This window comes from Anoplophora glabripennis, unplaced genomic scaffold (genome assembly GCF_000390285.2).
Source record: "Anoplophora glabripennis isolate ALB-LARVAE unplaced genomic scaffold, Agla_2.0 scaffold1201, whole genome shotgun sequence".
Lineage (NCBI taxonomy): Eukaryota > Metazoa > Arthropoda > Insecta > Coleoptera > Cerambycidae > Anoplophora > Anoplophora glabripennis.
In genome coordinates this window covers 55,057-76,790 of record NW_019417289.1, presented here as the reverse complement: position 1 = coordinate 76,790, position 21,734 = coordinate 55,057, and the positions used below count along the sequence as shown (strand labels likewise).

The following is a 21,734-nucleotide window of genomic DNA, read 5'->3' as shown; positions in this document are numbered from 1 at the left end:
CCGTACTGGAATTACCGGTATACTTACGGGTGGGTGACTCCGTTACTGTGGAGATGCTTCAGTCCCGACGTTAGCTGACAACACCACAACAGCGGGTAGTCGGTCGACAGCAGTTGCTCCACGTTCTCCTTTTTGCTTCTTAAATAATTTTTCAAATCTCCCTGAAACGGTAAGTAACAATGGCAGAAACAAACTCGAAAAATCGTATTTTACCTGAGAACAGTATTCCTGGAGCAGCAGTAAAGGAACCGTGTCCAGACATCTTCCTATTAAAGATAAAACATTGGCATGCGCTCCACATCTATAAATAGCGGCGTCGTTCAAAAATAAAACCCTCTCCTTACGACTGGCAGAAGCTTCAAGAATCCGCACCACCACGGGGGTCCAACTTTGTTCGTTTGGTGGTATCTCCCTCGCCGCCCCCTCGACAACCTGTTAAAACAGATTTTCATCGGTAAAGAAAACATTTAAAGTCTTTAACGAGAAACCGCTGATTAAATAAAGGAATAATTACCTTTCCGAACCATCCTTTTCCCAGTTCCTTGATATACTTCAGTTTTATTCTGGGAAAGTCTCTTTCGGATTCATCTGCAAGTGATAAATGTGAGATACACTGCACGAGAATTTGGTAGGTGCGACTACTTACTGAACCAGGAACTGACGTCGAAATCTTCATATGCAAAATCTTCGGCCGTTCGAGTCTGAAAATTATCTCGAGTAAGTATACGAAAGAATGTTACAAAATATTAAAGCTTAAACTCTCGGTTATCATGGAAAGCTATTCGACTGGATGACGTACTGTAATTTTTTTCAGGAATCTTGCAAAAAAAGTACCGTAACTCGGCAAGGTTTTTTTAAATAGTTCATACGTCACAATAAAATGAATTAAAAGAAAAAAAAATATTGGCAGCGATATACAATAAAAATACAGGAATCAAATTATGTTTTATATTAAGAAACTCGTTAACTAAATAATTGTAATTATTTTTTTATAAAACATGCAACAGGTTTTAATTAAGCTCTATAAAAAGTTACAATAAGTATTAATTTGTTATTTACTAATATTTTTAGAGTAATAGCGAATTTTTTTATAATTCACATGACATGTACATGGAGCTCAAGTATATTCCGATAACATAATTAACATAACCTCAAAATTTCCGAGAAAAATGCGATAAACAGGTTTTTTTCTGATTTTTCGTTTTTTATTTCTCATTTCCGCAAAAATAATTTAATTTTGACGAAACTTGGTGAAAGTATACCTTTCTCTGTCTTAAATAACCTCAAATTTTTTTAGATCAAAAAATTAAGAAGTTTCTGAGATGTTCATTTTTTTCGGATTGAAACACTTTCTTTTCAAAGAAAAATTCTTCTTAAAAAAATCATCGCACAGAGTTCTGCCGTAATCATTTTTTTCGTTTTGACATACTTTTTGGTGAAATAAAAAAATTTGTAATCACAGTTCAAAAACATGCTCAAAAATGCAAAAAAAGTAAAAAATGACTTGCGGCAATGAATTTTTCAGTAATTGTTGATAATTTGTTTAAATTTAAAAACAAAATCAAAAACTGATTACACCATTCAATTGTACGGAAAAAATACAAAAAAAACTGTCTCATTGTTTGACCCAAAACTATTTTTATACAGTATTGCTATATAAACATAAGTCGAATAGTGAATAAATAAAATAAATAATAATTTTTTTCCGTAGGATCGATTAGTGCTTATTTTTTTTAAAGTTTGATGAATTCATAGATATACAGTGTGTCCAAGATAAGGTTGAGATAGCATTAGGATCTAGGAAACGGTAGGAGATACGGGGTGGCTCAGATTAGAAAAAAGTTGTGTTTTTTTATACCTAACTGCTTTATGCTGTTTAGAAAGTTTTAAAATTCCGGGTAGTTCCGGAAACATCCGGAAAAACCCGAAATTTTGCTAAATCGTTTAATTTTTTCTGGTTTTATTTGAAAACGAATTTTAAAATAAATTACATATTTACAATGCCACATTTTTCGCTCTATACAATGGCGTTAACATTTTTGCAATCCGACGTTTCGTCTTCGAGGGGCCATCATCGGATTAATTTTTTTTAATACGTCTCTGCTATTTTTATGACAAAATCTAAAGTAATTTTTAATTCTGGGATATTACTATTGTAATTGCTTAAAAAGTTTTTAGCTTGTTTTAGCTATAATTTAACATTTTTCCTGAGTACGGCTCTGAACGCTTTCAAAATATCTATTGGATGAAGTAGTATAAAAGTCAATACCGCACAAAATACCCAACAATTTTTTACTACTGTTAGCAATACTAATTAGAAATAATAAAATATTTCATAAATTCGTATTATTTTTTTATTAGGTACTTTTTAAATTATGGATTAAAAAAAATTGTTGGATATTTTACGCTGTATTGACTTTTATTAACTTTAATAACTGAAAAATTCATTGTTGCAAGTCAGTTTTTATTTTTTTCGCATTTTCGAGCATGTTTTGAAATGTTATTACAGATTTTTTTATTTCACCAAAAAGTATGTCAAAACGAAAAAAAATATTACCGGCAGAACTCTGTACGATGATTTTTTTCAGTAGATTTTTTCTTTGAAAAAAAGGGTTTCGGGCTGAAAAAAATGAATAGCTCGGAAACTTCTTGATTTTTTTTATCTAAAAAAATTTGAGGTTATTTAAGACAGAGAAAGGTATACTTTCACCAAGTTTCGGCAAAATGAGAAATAAAAACCGAAAAATCAGAAAAAAAACTGTTTTTTGCATTTTTTTCGGAAATTTTGAGGTTATGTCAAAAAGTGTCCAAGTATAATTTGGTTGGACTAAGATACTTATTTAATTCATTTCGAAATTTCAATATAAACGAATATATTAGAGTCCTGTACACAATACTATTTAATTTAAATATGAATCTGCGCTATAAAGCATAAAAATTAAAAATCCTTTCCTTCCTTTCATAAAGTATGTTCAACATTTCTAATTAAAGACATGTGAAAATGCTACATTTACAATTTCCTTGCCAGACGTATAATCTATCCCAATTAGTAGGCATCCTTTGCAACATATATTTACAGAGGAATGCAGGAAACTGGCATGAACATATTTTTTTTATTTTACTAAATTATGTGAAACTCATTTTACAACAATAATTTTAATATGACGTGCCTATAACCTAGTTACTTAAAATATAACTACGAACCTTTTTCTTTGCAGATTTTTGTGACTGTGCAAGTCTCAATGTATACCTATTTAGTTGTACAATAAAATTGTATCATTGGAAATGATATTTTATCAAATACCTTTCTCTCAGTAAGAATAAGTCATTAGAACATCTACAAATTTCATACTTTACTAGTACCTATATCCTCCTTATGCAATTCTTACATAAAACGCGAATAGTTGGTTTAAAACGTTAAAAATTAAATTATATAATATTTATGTTGCATAAGTTGGTTAAATTTCACGATATATGCCTTTACTTAACCGACTTACATAAAAGAAAATATCAATTCATTTTTAATAATCGAATAAAAAGTATATTAATAATATTAGTTCTATTAATAAGTTCGAACAACCTTCTCCATGGAACAATTTAAATCGCTTTATTACTTTTATCAACGCTTAACAAACTCGCGATGTTAATCACTAAACCAAGACGGTTTTTAAAAAGTTATGCCTACCTAATAATAAATATATGGCCATTGATGAGAAACCGATTCTCATCTAACAGGTAGGTACAGTTTTACACACCTGTTATTATAAATGTAATTTTGCGCTCGGTAAACAGCTATGAAAGTACCGGTTAGGTTATTATTAAAAAAAAAATACTAATTTCTACCTCGGTGTTACAGAAACATTATAATCTACAATCTACCTACCTGTTGAATGGCAACTGAATGTATTATTCGGCATGAATTGGCAGGACTAACAATTACTGTGACTGGTCATACGTAGGTACACCATTTTAGACAATGTTACTGGCTACGAGATCTAATAGCTGTTTTATATTGCGAATTTCCCGAAATTTAATTTTTTCACGTAATACTGGCGTATTTACATTTTCGTAAAAATCTTAGGAAGGAGCATTTTAATTAAGCTATTATTATCGACTGTACTGTATTTGGGGCTTTATGTGTTTATTTTTTTAATTTAATTTATAAATAATCATTACCGCTTTTAATTTATTTAACTAAAGCCAGTAATTACCTGATATTTTTACATTTATACACGTGGAGTCAAACAATAGACAATTATTTTTGTAGGATATATATAAAATAAATTTCACGGTCACTTATTTCACTTTCCTTATCATTTTTTCGTAGTTTATCTATGCCGAGCGGTTGATATAAAACTTTCGCCCGTATGATATTATTTCCTTTCTCTAACCAACAATAACTTTAATCTAACACTAACATTCGTCAGTTATCGCTTGTACTTACGTCGTCCTGCAAATATATAAAAATATTCATCTCGATAGCACACGCGATTTTTTACACCGTAATCACACACACAGTTGACATTTTGTATTGTCGACTATCACTAGCCGGCTAGATAGATACAGACATCGTATGAGAAACGTTGAAGTTTTTTCTAGGCGGCGACGGTTTTAAACCATCAAGTCGGAAAACATTTGAAACAGACGTTTCTTCGCGAAATCTTAATTATAAAATAGATAGATATTTCTAACTAAAATTTTAGAAGAGAATTTTTCTACTTGCAATAATATTCTGTCATATGATATGTAGACCAGTGCATTAAGCCTTCAAAAATGGTAAAAAGTGAAAAAAAATTATAGTAGGATGAAACCCATTGGAAAAGGAAGAGAATAGAACAGAAATGAAAAGAAAAATAATTTAGGGGCGATCTGAGGTCGGGAAGGGGAAGGGGGTGAGTTTTTAAGGGTAAAAAACGGTTTATCTTGATTTCCGGAAAAACTACAAGTCTTATGGAAAAAAGTTAAATGGCAAAGTTGTAGGTAATAAAAAGATCTACAACTTTTGTATTTACACTTTTTTCACATAACCTCAAAATTTATGTGAAAAATTCAAATAACCAAGTTTTTGGTTTTTAATTTTTATCTTTTACAAAAAAATTTTTTTTTCACGAAATTTGGTGAAAACTTACCTATTTATGTCCCAAACACGCTGTAATTTTTTTGATTTGAAATATTTATTTTTTCACCTTATTTTTACTTAATATCGAAAAAGCACCCTAATTTTCAATCGAAAATTCTCACGTCAAAATATCTGCTTTTTTAAAAACGTCGGTGGGCTTTTTCTTCGTTGAAATCTCTACTTTCTGATGGTGTAAAAAAAATATACATTACTATGGTAAGTTTTCTCAGGAAATGCAAAGAAACGAAAGAAGATTCTACAACTTTCTCAAAATATTGTAGATGTCTTATTAAATATTAACTTTATTAACTTATTTGGTTGTTAATTATAATAGTATATTTCGACTTGTAATTTTTTTGTTTATCAATGTAACATGGAATCTTACGTTTTTCGAGTAATTAAAGTGTAAATTTTAATAAATAGCTCAAAATTGTACATAATGATTAGAAAAAAATTTTCGGATTCTAGTTCGTTTCTTTGCATTTCCTGAGAAAACTTACCATAGTAATGTATATATTTTTTTACACCATCAGAAAGTAGAGATTTCAACGAAGAAAAAGCCCACCGACGTTTTTAAAAAAGCAGATATTTTGACGTGAGAATTTTCGATTGAAAATTAGGGTGCTTTTTCGATATTAAGTAAAAATAAGGTGAAAAAATAAATATTTCAAATCAAAAAAATTACAGCGTGTTTGGGACATAAATAGGTATGTTTTCACCAAATTTCGTGTAAATAATTTTTTTTTGTAAAAGATAAATAAAAACCCAAAAACTTGGTTATTTGAATTTTTCACATAAATTTTGAGGTTATGAGAAAAAAGTGTAAATACTAAAGTTGTAGATCTTTTTATTACCTACAACTTTGTCATTTAACTTTTTTCCATAAGACTTGTAGTTTTTCTGGAAATCAAGGGAAACCGTTTTTTACCCTTAAAAACTCACCCCCTACCCCTTCCCGACCTCAGATCGCCCGTAAATTATTTTTCCTTTCATTTCTGTTACATTCTCTTTCTTTTCCAATGGGTTTCATCCTACTATAATTTTTTTTGGTTTCAAAAATTATCGACCCTGGTCTAATGGTTCGCTTTTTTGTCTTTGCATCGACATCACATTATTTACTTTTACGAAACATGCTTCGAAAACAAAACATCCGACTATTACCTACCACGAAAATTTGACAGTTCAGATGAATTGTGCAAACTGCATTTTTAATTAGGTACCTATCTGAACTTCGATACCGTTGTTGAAAATTTTACTGAACTGTCAAAATTTCGTTTAGGGTACGTGATCTTTTATTTTCGAAGCACTCTTTGTAAAAAGGGGCATTTCGACGAAAACGAGAATGCGGAACAAATGTCTACGTCGTATTAAATTAAACAATTTAAGAAGGGATGAAAAATATTTTTAAAATTACAAATTTGATCGACTTCCAAGAAGCAACGCCGTTAACAACAGCCTGAATCATTTCAAGTTAAAAACAAACGTAGAAAAAGAAAACAGGAAACATGTGGGAAAGAAGACGTGATCCCAAATCGTAAATCTGGCGAAATCCAGCGAGCTTGCCAACAGGTCTCATCGCCGTTTTCGCGTGGCAAAGTGATTCGGCAAAAGATTAAGAGAAACAAACCTTCAAATCGATTTCCCACATCTCGACAGTCAACTGCATTGTTTGTCTGCTAACGAAGTGGGACGGTATTTTTAACTAACAACAGCATGAGTCACTATAAGCAATGATACAAAATGGATCGTAACGTAACAGTAACGGCAAGCGGTAGAATACCTTTGGTTTTTTTTTCTTATGGTTGTTTCTGCTTTATTCCTGTGATACCGGATTACGATTACTTCGCAACTGTAAATTTTTTTAAAGATAGGTTTAGCAGATGGCAACCCATATACTGTTTTACTTAGAACACAAAGGTGCCTGTACTTTAAAACAACTTCGAATATAACGAGCGTTCAAATAAAAAAGTGGTCGAAGTTGGCTCTGACACATTGGACGTAGGGAGTAGCTTATAGCGACCAACTTAACCTCATTTCTCAACGCGCTGTACAGCAGCTGTCAGTTTCAATAACGAAAATGACTATATAACTTTATTCTAAAGAATAATCGTGATAACAATAACAAACAATTAAAGGAGCTGCTGAAAGTGTCCCCCTCCTTGTTCCAAGCACTTTTCACACCTGTTCCTCAAAGAATTAAAGACATTTTCTAAGACGCTCGGGGTATTGTTAATTTCACGCATCTTGTCTATAAATCGAGCCTGCAGATGGTTTAAATCAGGAATAGGCAGTTCAAAAATAGTGTTTTTAAGGTAAGGCCACAAAAATAAATCACACGGCGTAATATCACATGACCTCGGTGGAAATTCATGTTCAGCATTGAGACTTATTAGTCGATTTTGGAAAACTTCCCTCAACATATTCATCGTCTCGCCTGCCGTATGTGCCCTTGCGCCATCTTGTTGAAAGTAAAAGTTTGTAATTTCGTTTTCTTCCAGCTGGTTAACAAAAGGAGCGATAATTTCTTCTCTATACCTTTGCGCAGTAAGAGTACCATTAAAAAAAATAGGTCCATAAATCCTCCTTCGATTGAGAGCACACCAAACTCCAATTTTTTGAGCGTGTAGAGGGCCCTCGACAAAAAAGTTACCTGGTTTTTTAGAAGACCACATTCTCATATTCTGTGAGTTTACGTAACCACTTAAATGAAACCAGGCTTCATCAGAAAAAAAGGTGATATTATGAAGTTCACCGTAGTTGTTTAAAAACCATTCACAAAATACAGCCCGTCGCGGAAAATCAACTTCATGAAGTTCTTGCTGACAAGTTAAACGATAGGAGAACAAACGCAAATCTTTTTTTAACACTGTGTGGCAGGTACCGACTGATACTCCCACCATTTGTGATAAAACACGTACATTTTCTTTTAATTCTTCAGTCCGCTTTTTAGGTCGGCCGCTTCCTTCTTTTCTTGTTACACTGCCCGTTTCACGAAAAACATTAACACAACGCTGAACTGCACTTTGAAAAATTTTGTACTCAACAACGCCGGGAAATTGATTTTGAAATTCTATGAAACATTCCTCAATAGAATACTTCCATATTCCATCAATCATGCGTCCATTTCTAAAGTAGGACTCTATGATAAACACTTTTTCTTCTTGAGAAAACACCATTTTAAACGCTTTTTAAAACGAAAATATTCAAATTGATAGCGGCGATATAGCGCTTTGACAGATGACGTTTAAGTTCAATTGCTATACGCTTCGCCCTACGTCCAAATTTTCAGAACCAACTTGACCACGTTTTTATTTGAACGCTCGTTAATTTTAAGAGGGAGTCAACCACTTATGAAATTTTTTTGTAAAATATGTATAAATGTGACCCCATTCAATGTTCCGCCCCGTATATGTCGCAATCCACGACCTCTTTTAGCAATTCCGAAAAATCCCTAGAACTGGGGAAAAATCCGCACATCGGCAACACGGCGTAGTTGTGCTCGGGCATAACAACGAGAAAATGAAAAACCTATAATCAATACTTACGATTATTCGTTCGTTGGCAAGAAACACGTTATTGTTGTAGGGCGACGTCGACAGGGGGGTGAATATCGTGAACTCCCCGTTGGCGATGGGGTTAACGTGGCCATGGTCCAAATTAGAGGCCGCCGAGGCCACAACGGGACTATCTCGGAACTCCTACAACAGAACAAAGTGCGAGGTGACAAAAAAGTAACACCTAGCTTCGCTGCTAAATATTTAATGTAAAATTTCAAATAAAAAAAACAAAGAAAAACGTAAAAATGCAGCACGCACTCGGTCAAGCTTTTAAATTGAAAGTGAAACAGTTTTACAGCCACAAGAGTCAAATTAGAGAACCACTGTCAAGCAATGTACAAACACCGACACATTTTGGAAGTACAAGCAATTTCATGCTTTCACATTTTTCGAAAATTGTCCTCAAAAGTCGACATTTTCGTTAAATTTTTCGTTGACAAAGCGAGTCTTTGTTGCCACCTAGCTGCATAACACTTTTATGTTCTAGAGTGGCAAAGTCTTCTTCGTTCTAGAACATAAAATAAATGTCAAAATAGTTTATAATTTTTCCGAAACTTATTTATGATTTTATTAACTAAACAATATACAGGGCGGGCCATTAGTGTGAGAAAGTAAAATAACTCCCTTATTACTTATAATACAGAAAAAAGTATATATAAAAGTTATACAGAATGAAGAAACCTAAACTACAAAATTAATTTGATACATACAGGGTTAAACGGAACACCCTGTATATTTTTACACATATGGATTTCCGAGAAAATTCTGTTTATGGCAATATACACAGTTTATCATTTTAGGGTTGCCAAGTTATGTAGACAATTTTTCGAATTTTGGAAAAAACAAGACCTCAAAGATGTTGTATTAACTTGTATTAACTACTAATAACACTTGGAGCTAAAATATTTGACAGAGTTATAGGCAAATGTTAGGCAAAGACTCCTATATTAGCTAATATCGATATTTTATCATTTTTAGAGTTTAAAATTGATTTAACAAAAATTTTTCAAATGGAACACCCTGTATTTTATCGTTCTATTTTATTCTGGACTTTTTCGGACGATATCCAACTAGTTTGCTTTTCAAATATGGTATTAGTTTTGGAAATTTTGTGATATTTACATTTTTTTAGCATTCATTGTATTTTTTAACATGGATTATACTAACCATGACGTCGATGGTTTAATTTTATTAACGCTTTTCTTCAAACTACATCACCTTATGTAGGCAATCTCACACTGTCTCGACGATTTTTCGGGGATTAATTAATTGTGTAACAGCACTTTGTGCCGCTTCCAATACTTCCCCTGGTAAATGCTCGTCTACACTTTCCGAGCTCATTTGGAATTAAACGCTCTTAGAATATGAATTACAAATATATAATAGGGTTGTTGACTATAACAACAAACCACATACAAATTGTTGTTGATACAAAGATTTTATATAAAAGAACCTGCCTATATATTTTAAATATATGATAAATTAATGGTAGAAATCATTTATGAATATTTGTGTTACTTAAAAACTAGTCTGACGTCATAAGGGACAATTGAACAAGAAGCTAGTAGCGATCCTATTGCATAATTTTGAAGAAGAAAAAAATATATCCAATTTGTTCATCAAACCCTGATGCCCTGTTTTCTGTTTTTTAAACAAAAGTGACAGTAGTGACACTAGTGACAGCAGTCTATCAATTAATAGAATTTGTGATAGTTATTAATAATTTCCAGATTGTAATGGATTCAATAAAATTCAAGTGGTGTTTTGTTCCACATTCCACATTCCACATAGCCAATTGCATTATCTCCATAAGACTCCCGAACTGCACTATAATTTTCCGTAAATAAATCGGTAGGTATTTATATTTATTATTTATATTGTAAATAAACACAATAAATATATTATATTCAGCAATATTTTTTTCTTATTAAAATACACTCTAGAATTCATTGCTTTTAATTTATTAAATGTAGAGCATTTCAAGCGACAGGCAGACTTAAAAATCTCTTCTAACCTCTAGCTGATACAATAATTTATGTAACCATCATAAAACTGTTTGTCACATTTGAGTTTAGAAATTCGTACAGGGCGAAAAAAAAACACACCCACTCGACGAATTAGTGGCTGCTGAACCATAAAATTATTCAATCAATTGGCGATACCAACAATAAATTACCGCATATTATCGGGCTGAAAAGCCACAAACCTAATTTGCATTTGTACATGTTTAAACATAAACTCTTTTATTCATCATTGAACTACCTCCCAATGTCGTTTTTTTCCTAAAAATTTAATGTTTACATATAATGCTGTTGTATTAATATTTAATTCTATAAAAGGGAGACTACCTAAATATGAGACAATCCGAAGTAAAAAATGCGAAAGCAAAAAGATATCTTTGTAGTAGCTGTTTTTTAGCAGCACGAATACAAGACATTGCTTTGAATGTCTGTATTATTTAAAGGCGGTTTTCCACTAAACGGACAAAACAAAAACAAAACACAAACTTGTGTCGAATAAAACAAAACTGTAACTTTTCGCAAACTTTTTGAAGATTGGCGTGTTTGCAACAGTTGGAGTGATACGGACTGTGGAGCCTACCAAGCTAAAATATTTTCAAGGTCATCGTATTTCCGGTTATAACGGAAGTTGATACTAACTTTCTTATTTTAAATGAAACCCCCTGTATATTATTGCAAAAAATTAGGGGTTTCCATTTTAAAATTTCGAGTTTTCCACATATTCTGAACTTCATATTCGATAAATTTTTTTTGACCACCCTGTATAAAAATTGGAACATTTTCATGTCAAATTCGATAAAGTAGGTCTTTCTCTACAAAATGTCCAATTTGTACAAAAAAATAAACCGGGAAAACTAAATTTTTCTGACAGTCTGCATCTGTCAATTTCTGTTTAAAAATCGAAATATCTCGGAAACGGTCAATCCTAAGTGTGCTATATGTTTTCAACTTAAAAATGGATGATGTTTCCAAAAATGCAATAATATACAGGGGGTTTCATTTAAAATAAGAAAGTTAGTATCGACTTCCGGTGTAACCGGAAGTACGATGACCTTGAAAATATTTTAACTTGGTGGGCCCCACGGTCCGTATCACACCATCACAATTTCAAAAAAATCCTTAGAGCGGTATCCCAGACATCCATCGATGGAGTTCGAGATGGGACACTCTGTGGACACACTTTTTTCCAAGGGCTTCAGTATAAACCAGCCATAACTAGGAATAAAAAAATCTCTAAACATGTTGGCTGGTTATTGGAAAAATGTGTTCTGACTTTCTCGCGGCAACCAGTGGAAAAGGACTGAAAACAAAACTCGATCAAAATGTAGCCCACTTGATGGAACCAAGAGTTTAGTGGAAAATCGCCATAACAATTCCAACATATCAGACACGTGTTTGTGTAATATTTATATGCGGTTTGAACTCTTGAGAGTTTCTTTGGAGCACTTCAAGTTAAAACAATTGAAAATATTCTCAGTCTATTCATTATTTGTAAAGTTACCTCAAGTTTTTTTTAAATCAAGTTTCTTGCATCGAATTTTTTTTTTGTGAAAAAACGATAACGTCAGTTTTAAGAGGGTTAAAAAAACTGTGACCTTGAGCAAGTCAACCATATTAAAAAGGAAGATTCCTCCTTTCTCTGTGGGTCTAAGAATTCCACAGAAAAAAATATAAAATACCAGCCACGCTAAATAAACCTTATGCGAAATTTTTCCAAGGACAGAAGCTGCACTAAAAGTACGTATGTTAATTTAAGTTTAAAATATGTAAAAGTATTCAAGGAATTCCGTCATGTTTCTCTACATTTTTAGCTGATGTCAGTTAATTAAAAAGCGAAACGCCATCAGGTACTATGTTAACTTTTATTCAGATAGCAGCATTTACGAATCTATACAGGGTGATCATTCGGTTATTTATTCGAGTAAAGAAATTAATAACATTAGTACATAATCATTTTAATGATTTTATTTGAGTAAATGCTCAAAAATACCTCCATTTCCACGAAAATAGACGCGACATCTTTTTAGCAACGAAAATGTAACTTGTTCGAAATTTATTGTTGCTTGAATCTGATGAAATACATAATACATTTATAAGGCAAGAACGATAACATGCATAATCACTGTTTTAAAGATTTTTTTTAATCGATGAGTCAGTCAAGAACACTCCGATCTATTATCCTTACAACTGGCCAGAAATCTACTTTCTTTACGGTTGAGCGGTGTAAACTATATACAGTTTTACGGTAAAAATCAACGGTACGATTTCCCATTCCTAATTTTCATGCTCTTATATGGTCTATGACACGACAGTACACATTCTACCAAGGGAATAATTACGCATGCAAATTGTCGCCATGCTAATTTATGTTAAACATCTACATAAAAGAGCAGCCATCATTAAAACGAGTAGCACTAATTACATCAATCACTGCAATATGAGACTGTTACCTTTTCCTGTTCCTTAGCCAAGGTAGCATTAAAAAAGAGAGTATTATTCACACAAGCTGACAAAATACGGCGGATACTGAACGTACAGAAGTATAACAGATTAATAATTATGATATTAAATCAGGTGTACTTGTAAATTCAAATGGGCAACAACTAGAAGAAAACTAGGTTTTATAACGGTTAAAACCAACAAAATAGTTAAAATTATGGGCTTTAACGTAGCAGCTCTAGGTCTTTTTTACTGAGAAGAATCTTTAAATACGATATACTTAGTGATATACGGTTGGCAGCAATGGCAGCATTGCATAACCTCTATAAGCACATTTACTATCTCCAAAATAGCTCATTTACAAACTTTGATTTTTACGATTTTTTATTTGTCCTGGACACGACACTTTGTACTCTTTTTCCATATTTCTGTAACATTCGTATTGAAAATGTGCCAACTTTTGATGACGGAAATTGACAAATCGTATTGGTTTATACAACGTTTATTGCGAAGCCGAAAAATTCCAACTATGCCCCGTCAAGGATGTGAGTCAGATTAGAAAAATGTTATATTCAAGTTGTGACAAACATACGCAGAAGAGATACCAAATACTAAGATACGGTAGAAATACATATGTATTAAGTATAAATTTTAACATGACACTTTTTTTATTGTTTTGAAAGAGCGATATATGAGGACAATTATTTTTGGAAGTCCATTTTACAAAACATGAAAAAAGAAAAGGAGCGTTAATAGACCCTGTCGAAATATCCTACTACTTGGATGTAAGAGGGAGCAAGCTAATTTTTATTGGAATACCTTCAGCACAAAATACATAATACAAGTGTAGTTCCCTAGATCTGGGCGAAGTCCGGAACATTTTCAAAATTGCAGAAATGTTTAAAAAATACCTATTTTATCCGAGTTTTTACTTATACAGGGTGTTTCAGGATTAAGTCGACAAACTTTAAGGAGATATTCCTCATAAAAAAAATAAGAAAAAAATCAAGTATACATTTTTTTCCAGAGACGCTTCATTTTCGAAGTATAGGGCGGTAAAGATTTTTAAAAAAATTCGAATTTTTTAAATAAGTTCTAAATGAAGAAGGCTATTTAAGCCAAATTTAGCATGACACATCTTATAAGATACCATTTTTCCATGGGAGTATACATATTTCTATTGTTTTCATCACCATTTTTTTTTTTTCTAAAAAAACACCCTATATCTCAGAAACGAAGCATTTCCTAAATAATTTTAATACTATTGGTTAAACCCAAGGGAAGGGGAGACAAAAAGGCTTATTTGACTCACACATACTCGAGACTAAGACCAATTTTAATAGGTACTATATTTTTTTAGGTTTTATGAGGAACGTCTTCCTAAAGTTTATCGACAGAATCCAGAAGCACCCTTCCGAAAAATCAATTTTGCTATGAAACTATAAGAATTAGGAAAAAAAGTGAATGTACACTTTTTGTCAATAACAAACTGTTCCATCTAAAAACAGCGTCATTTTTTATTTTCAGTAGCGCCGTATTATTTTTTTTTATAATTTAATAAGTCTGAGTCCCCATAACTCCGCCACTGGTTGCTTGCGGGACTTCTACTTCTATGGAAAGATGGCATGTTATAAGAAGATGTGTCATGCCAAATTTGGCTTAGATAGCCTTCTTCATTTAGAAGTTATTTAAAAAATTCGAATTTAAAAAAAAAAAAGATAAAATAGGTACATTTTCGCAATTTTGAAAATGTTCCGGACCTCACACAGATTTAGGGATCTACGCTTTTATTATGTGAGCTGTACTGAAGGTAATCCAGAAAAAATTTGCCAGACTTTTCAAAATTTCAAATGAAATTTCGTGGAAATGGGGCCTAAATGCTGAACATCCAAAATACATCAACCTGAGAAAGGGGAATGAGGTAATTTGCATGAGAGGTTTTTTTTTAAGTCAATTCACAGAAAAATCGCGCCCCCTTGGAAAACCGGGCCCCCACGCACGTGCGTGTTTGTCGTAACCCGACCCCGATTATTGATTTATTACAACACGTTGGGATGATGCACAGTCCTGACTTTTGACGCCATTCAATCACGATTTGCTGCCATCCTCAGAGACAGTCACTTAACGCTGTTATTAATAGACTGTGACCAGTAAGTCAGATGTATTAAATTCTATTGATTCCAATGAAAAAGCCTCACATCGCCGTCTACAATTCACAATTAGATAAATCTTTTTTTTTTGAGATTCCTTAAACCCGTTTCGTTTTTACAAATTTTTTACCCAACGAATTAATCACGGAAAGTATAACCACATATGTATATGTGCTCCAGTAATGAAAAGTTCTGTACTTGATTATACGATTTTTTTTTAAACTTTATCGCTGCTATTTTGATTATTTCCCTGCATTAAAAATAAAACATACAAGGAAGTTTCTAACTATGGCCAAAATACAGATAACTAGTATTAGTCCAGTCATTATAGATATGAAACAGCCGGTTTCGGGAAAAAAATACTATTAGAAGTTTTTTTGTGGAATATTGTTCGGAAACGTGTTATAAACAAAATATCAACAAATCAACTCGAGGCTAGTTGGGAAACTTTGTTTAAACAATGGTCAAAGTTATGGAAAAGTGGTTTTTTGACTCGCGTAAAAAAACTATTATTCATAGCGAAAAAAAGTTTATACAAAAAAGGTAGGTATTAAATAAGCCTATAAAATGAGAAAAGTCCGATTAAATTCCGATAATTTGTTTATGCACAAGAGCTCAAAAATGGTCGAAAATTGCCGTTTTTTTCAATTGCTAATAATTAATGCAATTTTCATCGCAGACACTTGTAATTCAGGATTTTTGAGGCTTTTTACACCCTTAATAAGTGGTAAAAATTTCAGCTCGAAAGCTTCATTGGTTTGGCGTTGGCGGAATTTGTTATCTAAGAAGATGCTATTTTCAATTCATTTTTCCCAAGCTCACAGGCGTTGTAGGGTTTCGATCATTAGTTGTTTTTGTACCTAAATAGTTGTATTGACATATGCATTTACTAATAATTTCATTTTTCAAATTTAATTTGTTTAAAACTTAGGTACTTTGAAAAAATGTTAATATTTATTAAATTATTAAAAGCAATTATTATAAAATGAAATAAAGCTAGGTAGGTTGTAGGTATAAGTACGTGAAAAATTGCAAAAATATTCAAAATTTTCTAATATATAATAATTTAATAAATAATAATTCTGTTTTTATATAATTTATTTGAAATATAAATTTGGAAGGAGGCACTTACAATTAGAAACATACAAAACTTAATTCTTAGGTAGCATATGACAGGCAAGTCCTTATAATAGATATATTCATCTTTTTTTGATGTAACTTATTACAAAAAATATACAATTCGTGCATTTTATACCTTAATGAATCTTAAAAAAAAGTACTCCTACTGGTACATCCGGATGAAGTAAAACTTTAATGGATTATGCATATGCATACTTTCAGAAAACCAACCATTTGAAAAATCGCGCTGAACATACCTTTTATACCTGCTATAATGAATGAATACGAATTTTTTTATTGTAAAGTAATTGTGGCCTTTAAAGGTTTTACCAAATGGTTATATAATTTTTAATTAAACATTTCTTTATAGGGGTATAAGTATTCACACCCTGTATATCGAGTCGTTCAAAAATACAAAAGTAAATCAATGTTAATTGTTAAAGTGTCTGCTTTAATCCGCACTGTCCAAAGACGATAAAAACTGCATGAAATTATTCCATTGTGTGCATAACAGCAAACATTTATATTTAGAAATGACATAATAATGTACTATTTGGTAAGTTAATACGGTTATACAAGGTTGAACAAATAACAACAGTTTTAATTCTGACAGGTATTACCTATATCTACCACGCACTCTTCAGGCAGCGTCCTGTCCCAAATTTCTTGCAATTTGGAAACAGTAGCAAAAATTGTATCACCTTCTTTTTTAGATTCATTATCTATTTATTCAATATACAGTTAATTTGTTTACATGATGTTATAATTTTTATACTATAACATATTATGTAATTACAAATTAGGTATTTCAAAATATACCTACCTATATAAGCAATGACTTGAACATTTCAAGAAGATGGATCAGTGGTGCAAAGCGTTACGCGTTTGCCATTCGTGCGAGAGGTAGTGGGTTCGATCCCTGATCAGGATGACTTTTTTAATATTTATTTCAATTTCAAATAACGTGAATTATGATCGGCACACAAATGCAGATAAAATTCGACAAGATTATTCTCAAATTAGAAGAAATTTTAAACACCGCACCGCTAGGACTGTAGTAAACACTACGATGCAATGTTGCCATATTATAGGATATTCAACTTACAATAATTAGGTATAGATTTAGTACTTTCAGCCCAGTTACTGTAGCTGAAAATATAGTAATACCTCTGAATTTTTTATAACTGCACCGATTTTTCTCAAAATTTAGAATTAGGCTCATCTTACCCCCCACTTCAAAACATATATATGCGCTAGGTGTGCCTTTTGTTTTTGAGGGGTGAAAACCATCCCTTATTGGAAAAAAAAAGAAAAATACAAATTTAAGCATTTTATGTAATCAAATCTTTTCTGTTTATGCAGTATCAGAAATTTCATGTTCTATCCAACATGTTATCTCAAATTTTCAACCCGGAAAAACCTTTAAAAACCACCCCTTTGGATGAAAATAATATAATTTCTTGATTAAAAAATCTTTTTTATCGATGACAACTTTTCGACCCTTGAAAAATACCCCGTCTTTCGAAAATAAAAAAATATTATTGAAGGAGTAGAAACACTTTAAATGTGCATTCGTATATTTTTCTAAAATTATCACCTATACAGTGTTTATTTTTTTGACGATAACTTTCTTACTTTTTAAGATTTTTAATCGCACAAAGGCTCATTTTGCAGGGAATTGTAAGGGCTACGTGAACTGTTGAGTTGATATTTTTTAAGCCATTCATTTTTAAGTTTGAAGGGTTTAAAGGGCTCGAAAAGGGTGATTCTCTCATTTATATAATAACTTAAAATGGCGATATCTCTATTAATATTAATTTTATAGGAATAATAAAAAAAAGCAAAATCTTCAGCAAAGATAAAGCTAAATTTTTTACCCTTGTATTTTTTCGTGCACTCTTTAATTTTTAAGTTACAGTGAAAAAATTGATTTTTTTCAAAAATTGGAAAAATTAACATTTTCAAAAATTAAGTTATTTTTCGAAATCATGCTTTGTAAGTGAGCCAAAAACCAAGAACATATTCTTAGAACATAAATGAAGAAATCTGTAAATGGATTGCATTTAATTTTAATTCTGTCGCCAAAGGCACTGATTTGTTTATTATTTTTTGCGTATTATAGGAAAATTTGAGAGATTTATCTTGATAAGATGAAAATGGGCTGTATCAAACTTGTGCAGCAAAAGAACATTTTTGTAGTATATTTAAAAACATTGAGAATTGAAAACATGAGAATCTTTTTCCGAATCTTCCATTTAGTCAGAAAGTGTGTTCATTTTATCAGATTTCGTGTTTTATATACAGGGTGTGGCGTCTTTAATGCAGAAAATTAAAAACCTCTTGACAATAAATGAAGTAAAATAATATATGCTACCATAAGGCGATTATGAGATTTAAGTGTCAAAAATATTTTCCAAAAAAATTACAAGAAGTGACAAAATGTTAATGCCGGTCCTGTTTAACATAGCGCAAAAAACATTGACCTAGTCCGCACTCCGTACGGCACCTGCGGAGTGTCAGTCAGTGTCAGTGTCAGTACGCTTTTGGCTTGCGGGTGAATTGCTGCTAAGTTGTGTCAAAAAGATCGCGCTTCTACTGTTTAGACGTTAAGTGTTTATTAAAGACGTTTCTTATTTTTTAAGTTATTGTTTTAACTAAATCGGCAATGGATAACGAGGACAACAATAATACGTTTACTANTCAGTAAATGCATATGTCAATACAACTATTTAGGTACAAAAACAACTAATGATCGAAACTCTACAACGCCTTTGAGCTTGGGAAAAATCAATTGAAAATAGCATCTTCTTAGATAACAAATTCCGCCAACGCCAAACTAATGAAGCTTTCGGGCTGACATTTTTACCACTTCTTAAGAGTGCAAAGAGCTTAAAAAATCTTGAATTACATGTGTCTGTGACGAAAATTGCATTAATTATTAGCAGTGGAAAAAAACTGCCATTTTCGACCATTTTTGAGCTCTTGCGCATAAACAAATTATCGGAATTTAATCGGACTTGTCTCATTTTATAGGCTTATTTAATACCTACCTTTTTTGTATAAACTTTTTTTCGCTATGAATAATAGTTTTTTCACGCGAGTCAAAAAACCACTCTTCCATAACTTTGACCATTGTTTAAACAAAGTTTCCCAACTAGCCTCGAGTTGACTTTTTGATAGTTTGTTTATAACACGTTTCCGAACAAAATTCCGCAGATAAACTCCTAATAGTATTTTTTCCAGAAACAGGTTGTTTCATATCTACAATAATCACTGGACTAAGCTTTCCGGTATATTTTTTAAATGATGTACAGATTATGGAAAAATTAATGGTTTGGAGCCGAAACAATTCATTTTTAAATAACAAAAACGAATTAGAGAAATGACAATTGCGGATAATTCTTGGATAATCTTATATAGTCTCGTGACATAAGAAACGTGCATTTTATCTGCCAAATACCTAACCTAATTCACCGCCGCGATATCGATAAAAGTTATTTTTAATATCAAGGTTCCCCACAAAAAAAAAATTGCGCGGACGTCGACAACGGACAGGTCGAAATTAATTACCTTAAATCCATTTCTACGCTGGCAACATAGGCAACCTGCCAGGAGCACGACGCTGCAAACCGTCAATAAAACTGCTACGAGTCCCGTTAACAGCTGGGTGTGTTGATCTGTAACAAGAAAATTGGCGTGAATTATTTGCAAAAGCAAAATAAAGGCGTGGAGAGGTCGATATCGGCGACATTTCATTTTCGTCAGAGTGGAATCGCAACATCGCAACGCAAAATTAGTTTCGGAAATTAGGCATTGGTTGCAATATGTAAAAAAGTTACTCGCATTTCTTTGGACTACATACAATTTTTTCTTTTTACCTTCCTGTTCTATAGTTTTTTTTTTAAAACTGTGGAACAGCATAATAAAATCTGTATTTTCGTTCTGATATCAAAATCGACAATTTAAAAAACAAACGCCAAACATCAAACAATCTTAGAAAATTTGATTGCCTTACACAGGACATAATATGCGTCAAGTCACCAAGTAGGCGTGACTACTGGTTCGCAGGGAAAACAAACAGAATTCATAACCTCAAATGTCAAATGTATTTATATTAAAAATTTGTTTTCGGTTATCTATAAATATTTTTCGCGTTTGTTTTTTGTTACATTTTATGCAACTTTAGTTGTATTTTGTGTATTTAGTTGTATAGTGATTATTACTATGTTGAAGACCATCGTCTGCTAAATCATAGCACCCGGAACAAAGCCGACATGATACTCAGACTCTTGTTTGCTCTTTTATCGTCTACAAAGTGAATTTTTAAAAAAAATCTGTCAATAAAAAGCTAGAATACATAGAATTCCACATAAAAATCAAAGAAACTACGTCTTTCGAATATAATCCATAAAACTGTGTCGCTGTAAAACATTTACGGATACCGAGCTTCGCAATACGTTTAACTTTGTTTATGTTAATTTAGTAAACATAATAGCAGCGTGACTCATTGTCAGTCGTGTAATTAGTCACAAGTATGATAATGTAAGTCGTCCGGTAAGGAAGCGTTTTTAATAACAATCCATTGGAAGTGCGAGCTCTGTTGGATCGTAAACTAAGTTTTATTTTCAACTTGTCCATCAAATCAGGTGTTTTCCCAGACGGATTAAAACAAGCCTTAATAGTACCACTACATAAGAAGGGGAATACAGAACAAATTGAAAATTATCGTCCGATAGCGTTATTATCTTGTTTTTCTAAACTCTTCGAAAAAATCGTGCATAACAGAATTTTAAGCTTTGTCAACAGCTTTAAACTATTATCTACCCAACAACATGGATTTAGACCAAAATTTTCTACAAATACTGCTGCATATGATTTTACAAATTTTATATATACTGCTATTGACAATAAAGAACACGTTGTAGCTTTATTTTTTGATCTAACACGGGCGTTTGACTGCGTATTAAGCGACTTCATATCAAGAAAGCTAGAAACCGTAGGCATCAGAGGAAATCTCAATAAGTGGGTAAAATCTTTTTTATATAACAGAAAAATTTCTGTAAAGTTAGGTAACATTAACTCCTCAATAAACAGCCTTAACTTAGGAGTACCACAGGGAAGCGTTTTATCGCCATTGTTATTTATTTTATTTATAAATGACTTAGAAGCCAATATATCACTTTCAAAAAACATATTTTTGGTAATGTTTGCTGATGATACTACCATCTGTCTAAAATCTGACTCAGCTGCTTTACTGCAAAATATTGCGAATGCAGTGCTTGCAAACTTTCATGCTTGGTGTATATCAAATAGACTGATTATTAATGTT

General features: G+C 32.1%; 1 protein-coding gene across 2 annotated transcripts in view; it reads right to left on the bottom strand.

The window, feature by feature from the left end:
* LOC108913857 overlaps window positions 1–21,734 on the bottom strand; it is a 44,240-nt gene that overhangs the window by 11,024 nt on the left and 11,482 nt on the right. For both annotated transcript variants that reach the window (XM_023456128.1, XM_023456129.1), the window contains exons 2-7: window positions 19,976–20,082; window positions 8,665–8,817; window positions 647–701; window positions 515–588; window positions 214–432; window positions 28–161 (exon numbers count right to left, since the gene is read on the bottom strand). In XM_023456128.1, coding sequence (XP_023311896.1) covers window positions 28–161; window positions 214–432; window positions 515–588; window positions 647–701; window positions 8,665–8,817; window positions 19,976–20,082 — 742 coding nt within the window. The remainder of the gene's footprint in view (window positions 1–27; window positions 162–213; window positions 433–514; window positions 589–646; window positions 702–8,664; window positions 8,818–19,975; window positions 20,083–21,734) is intronic.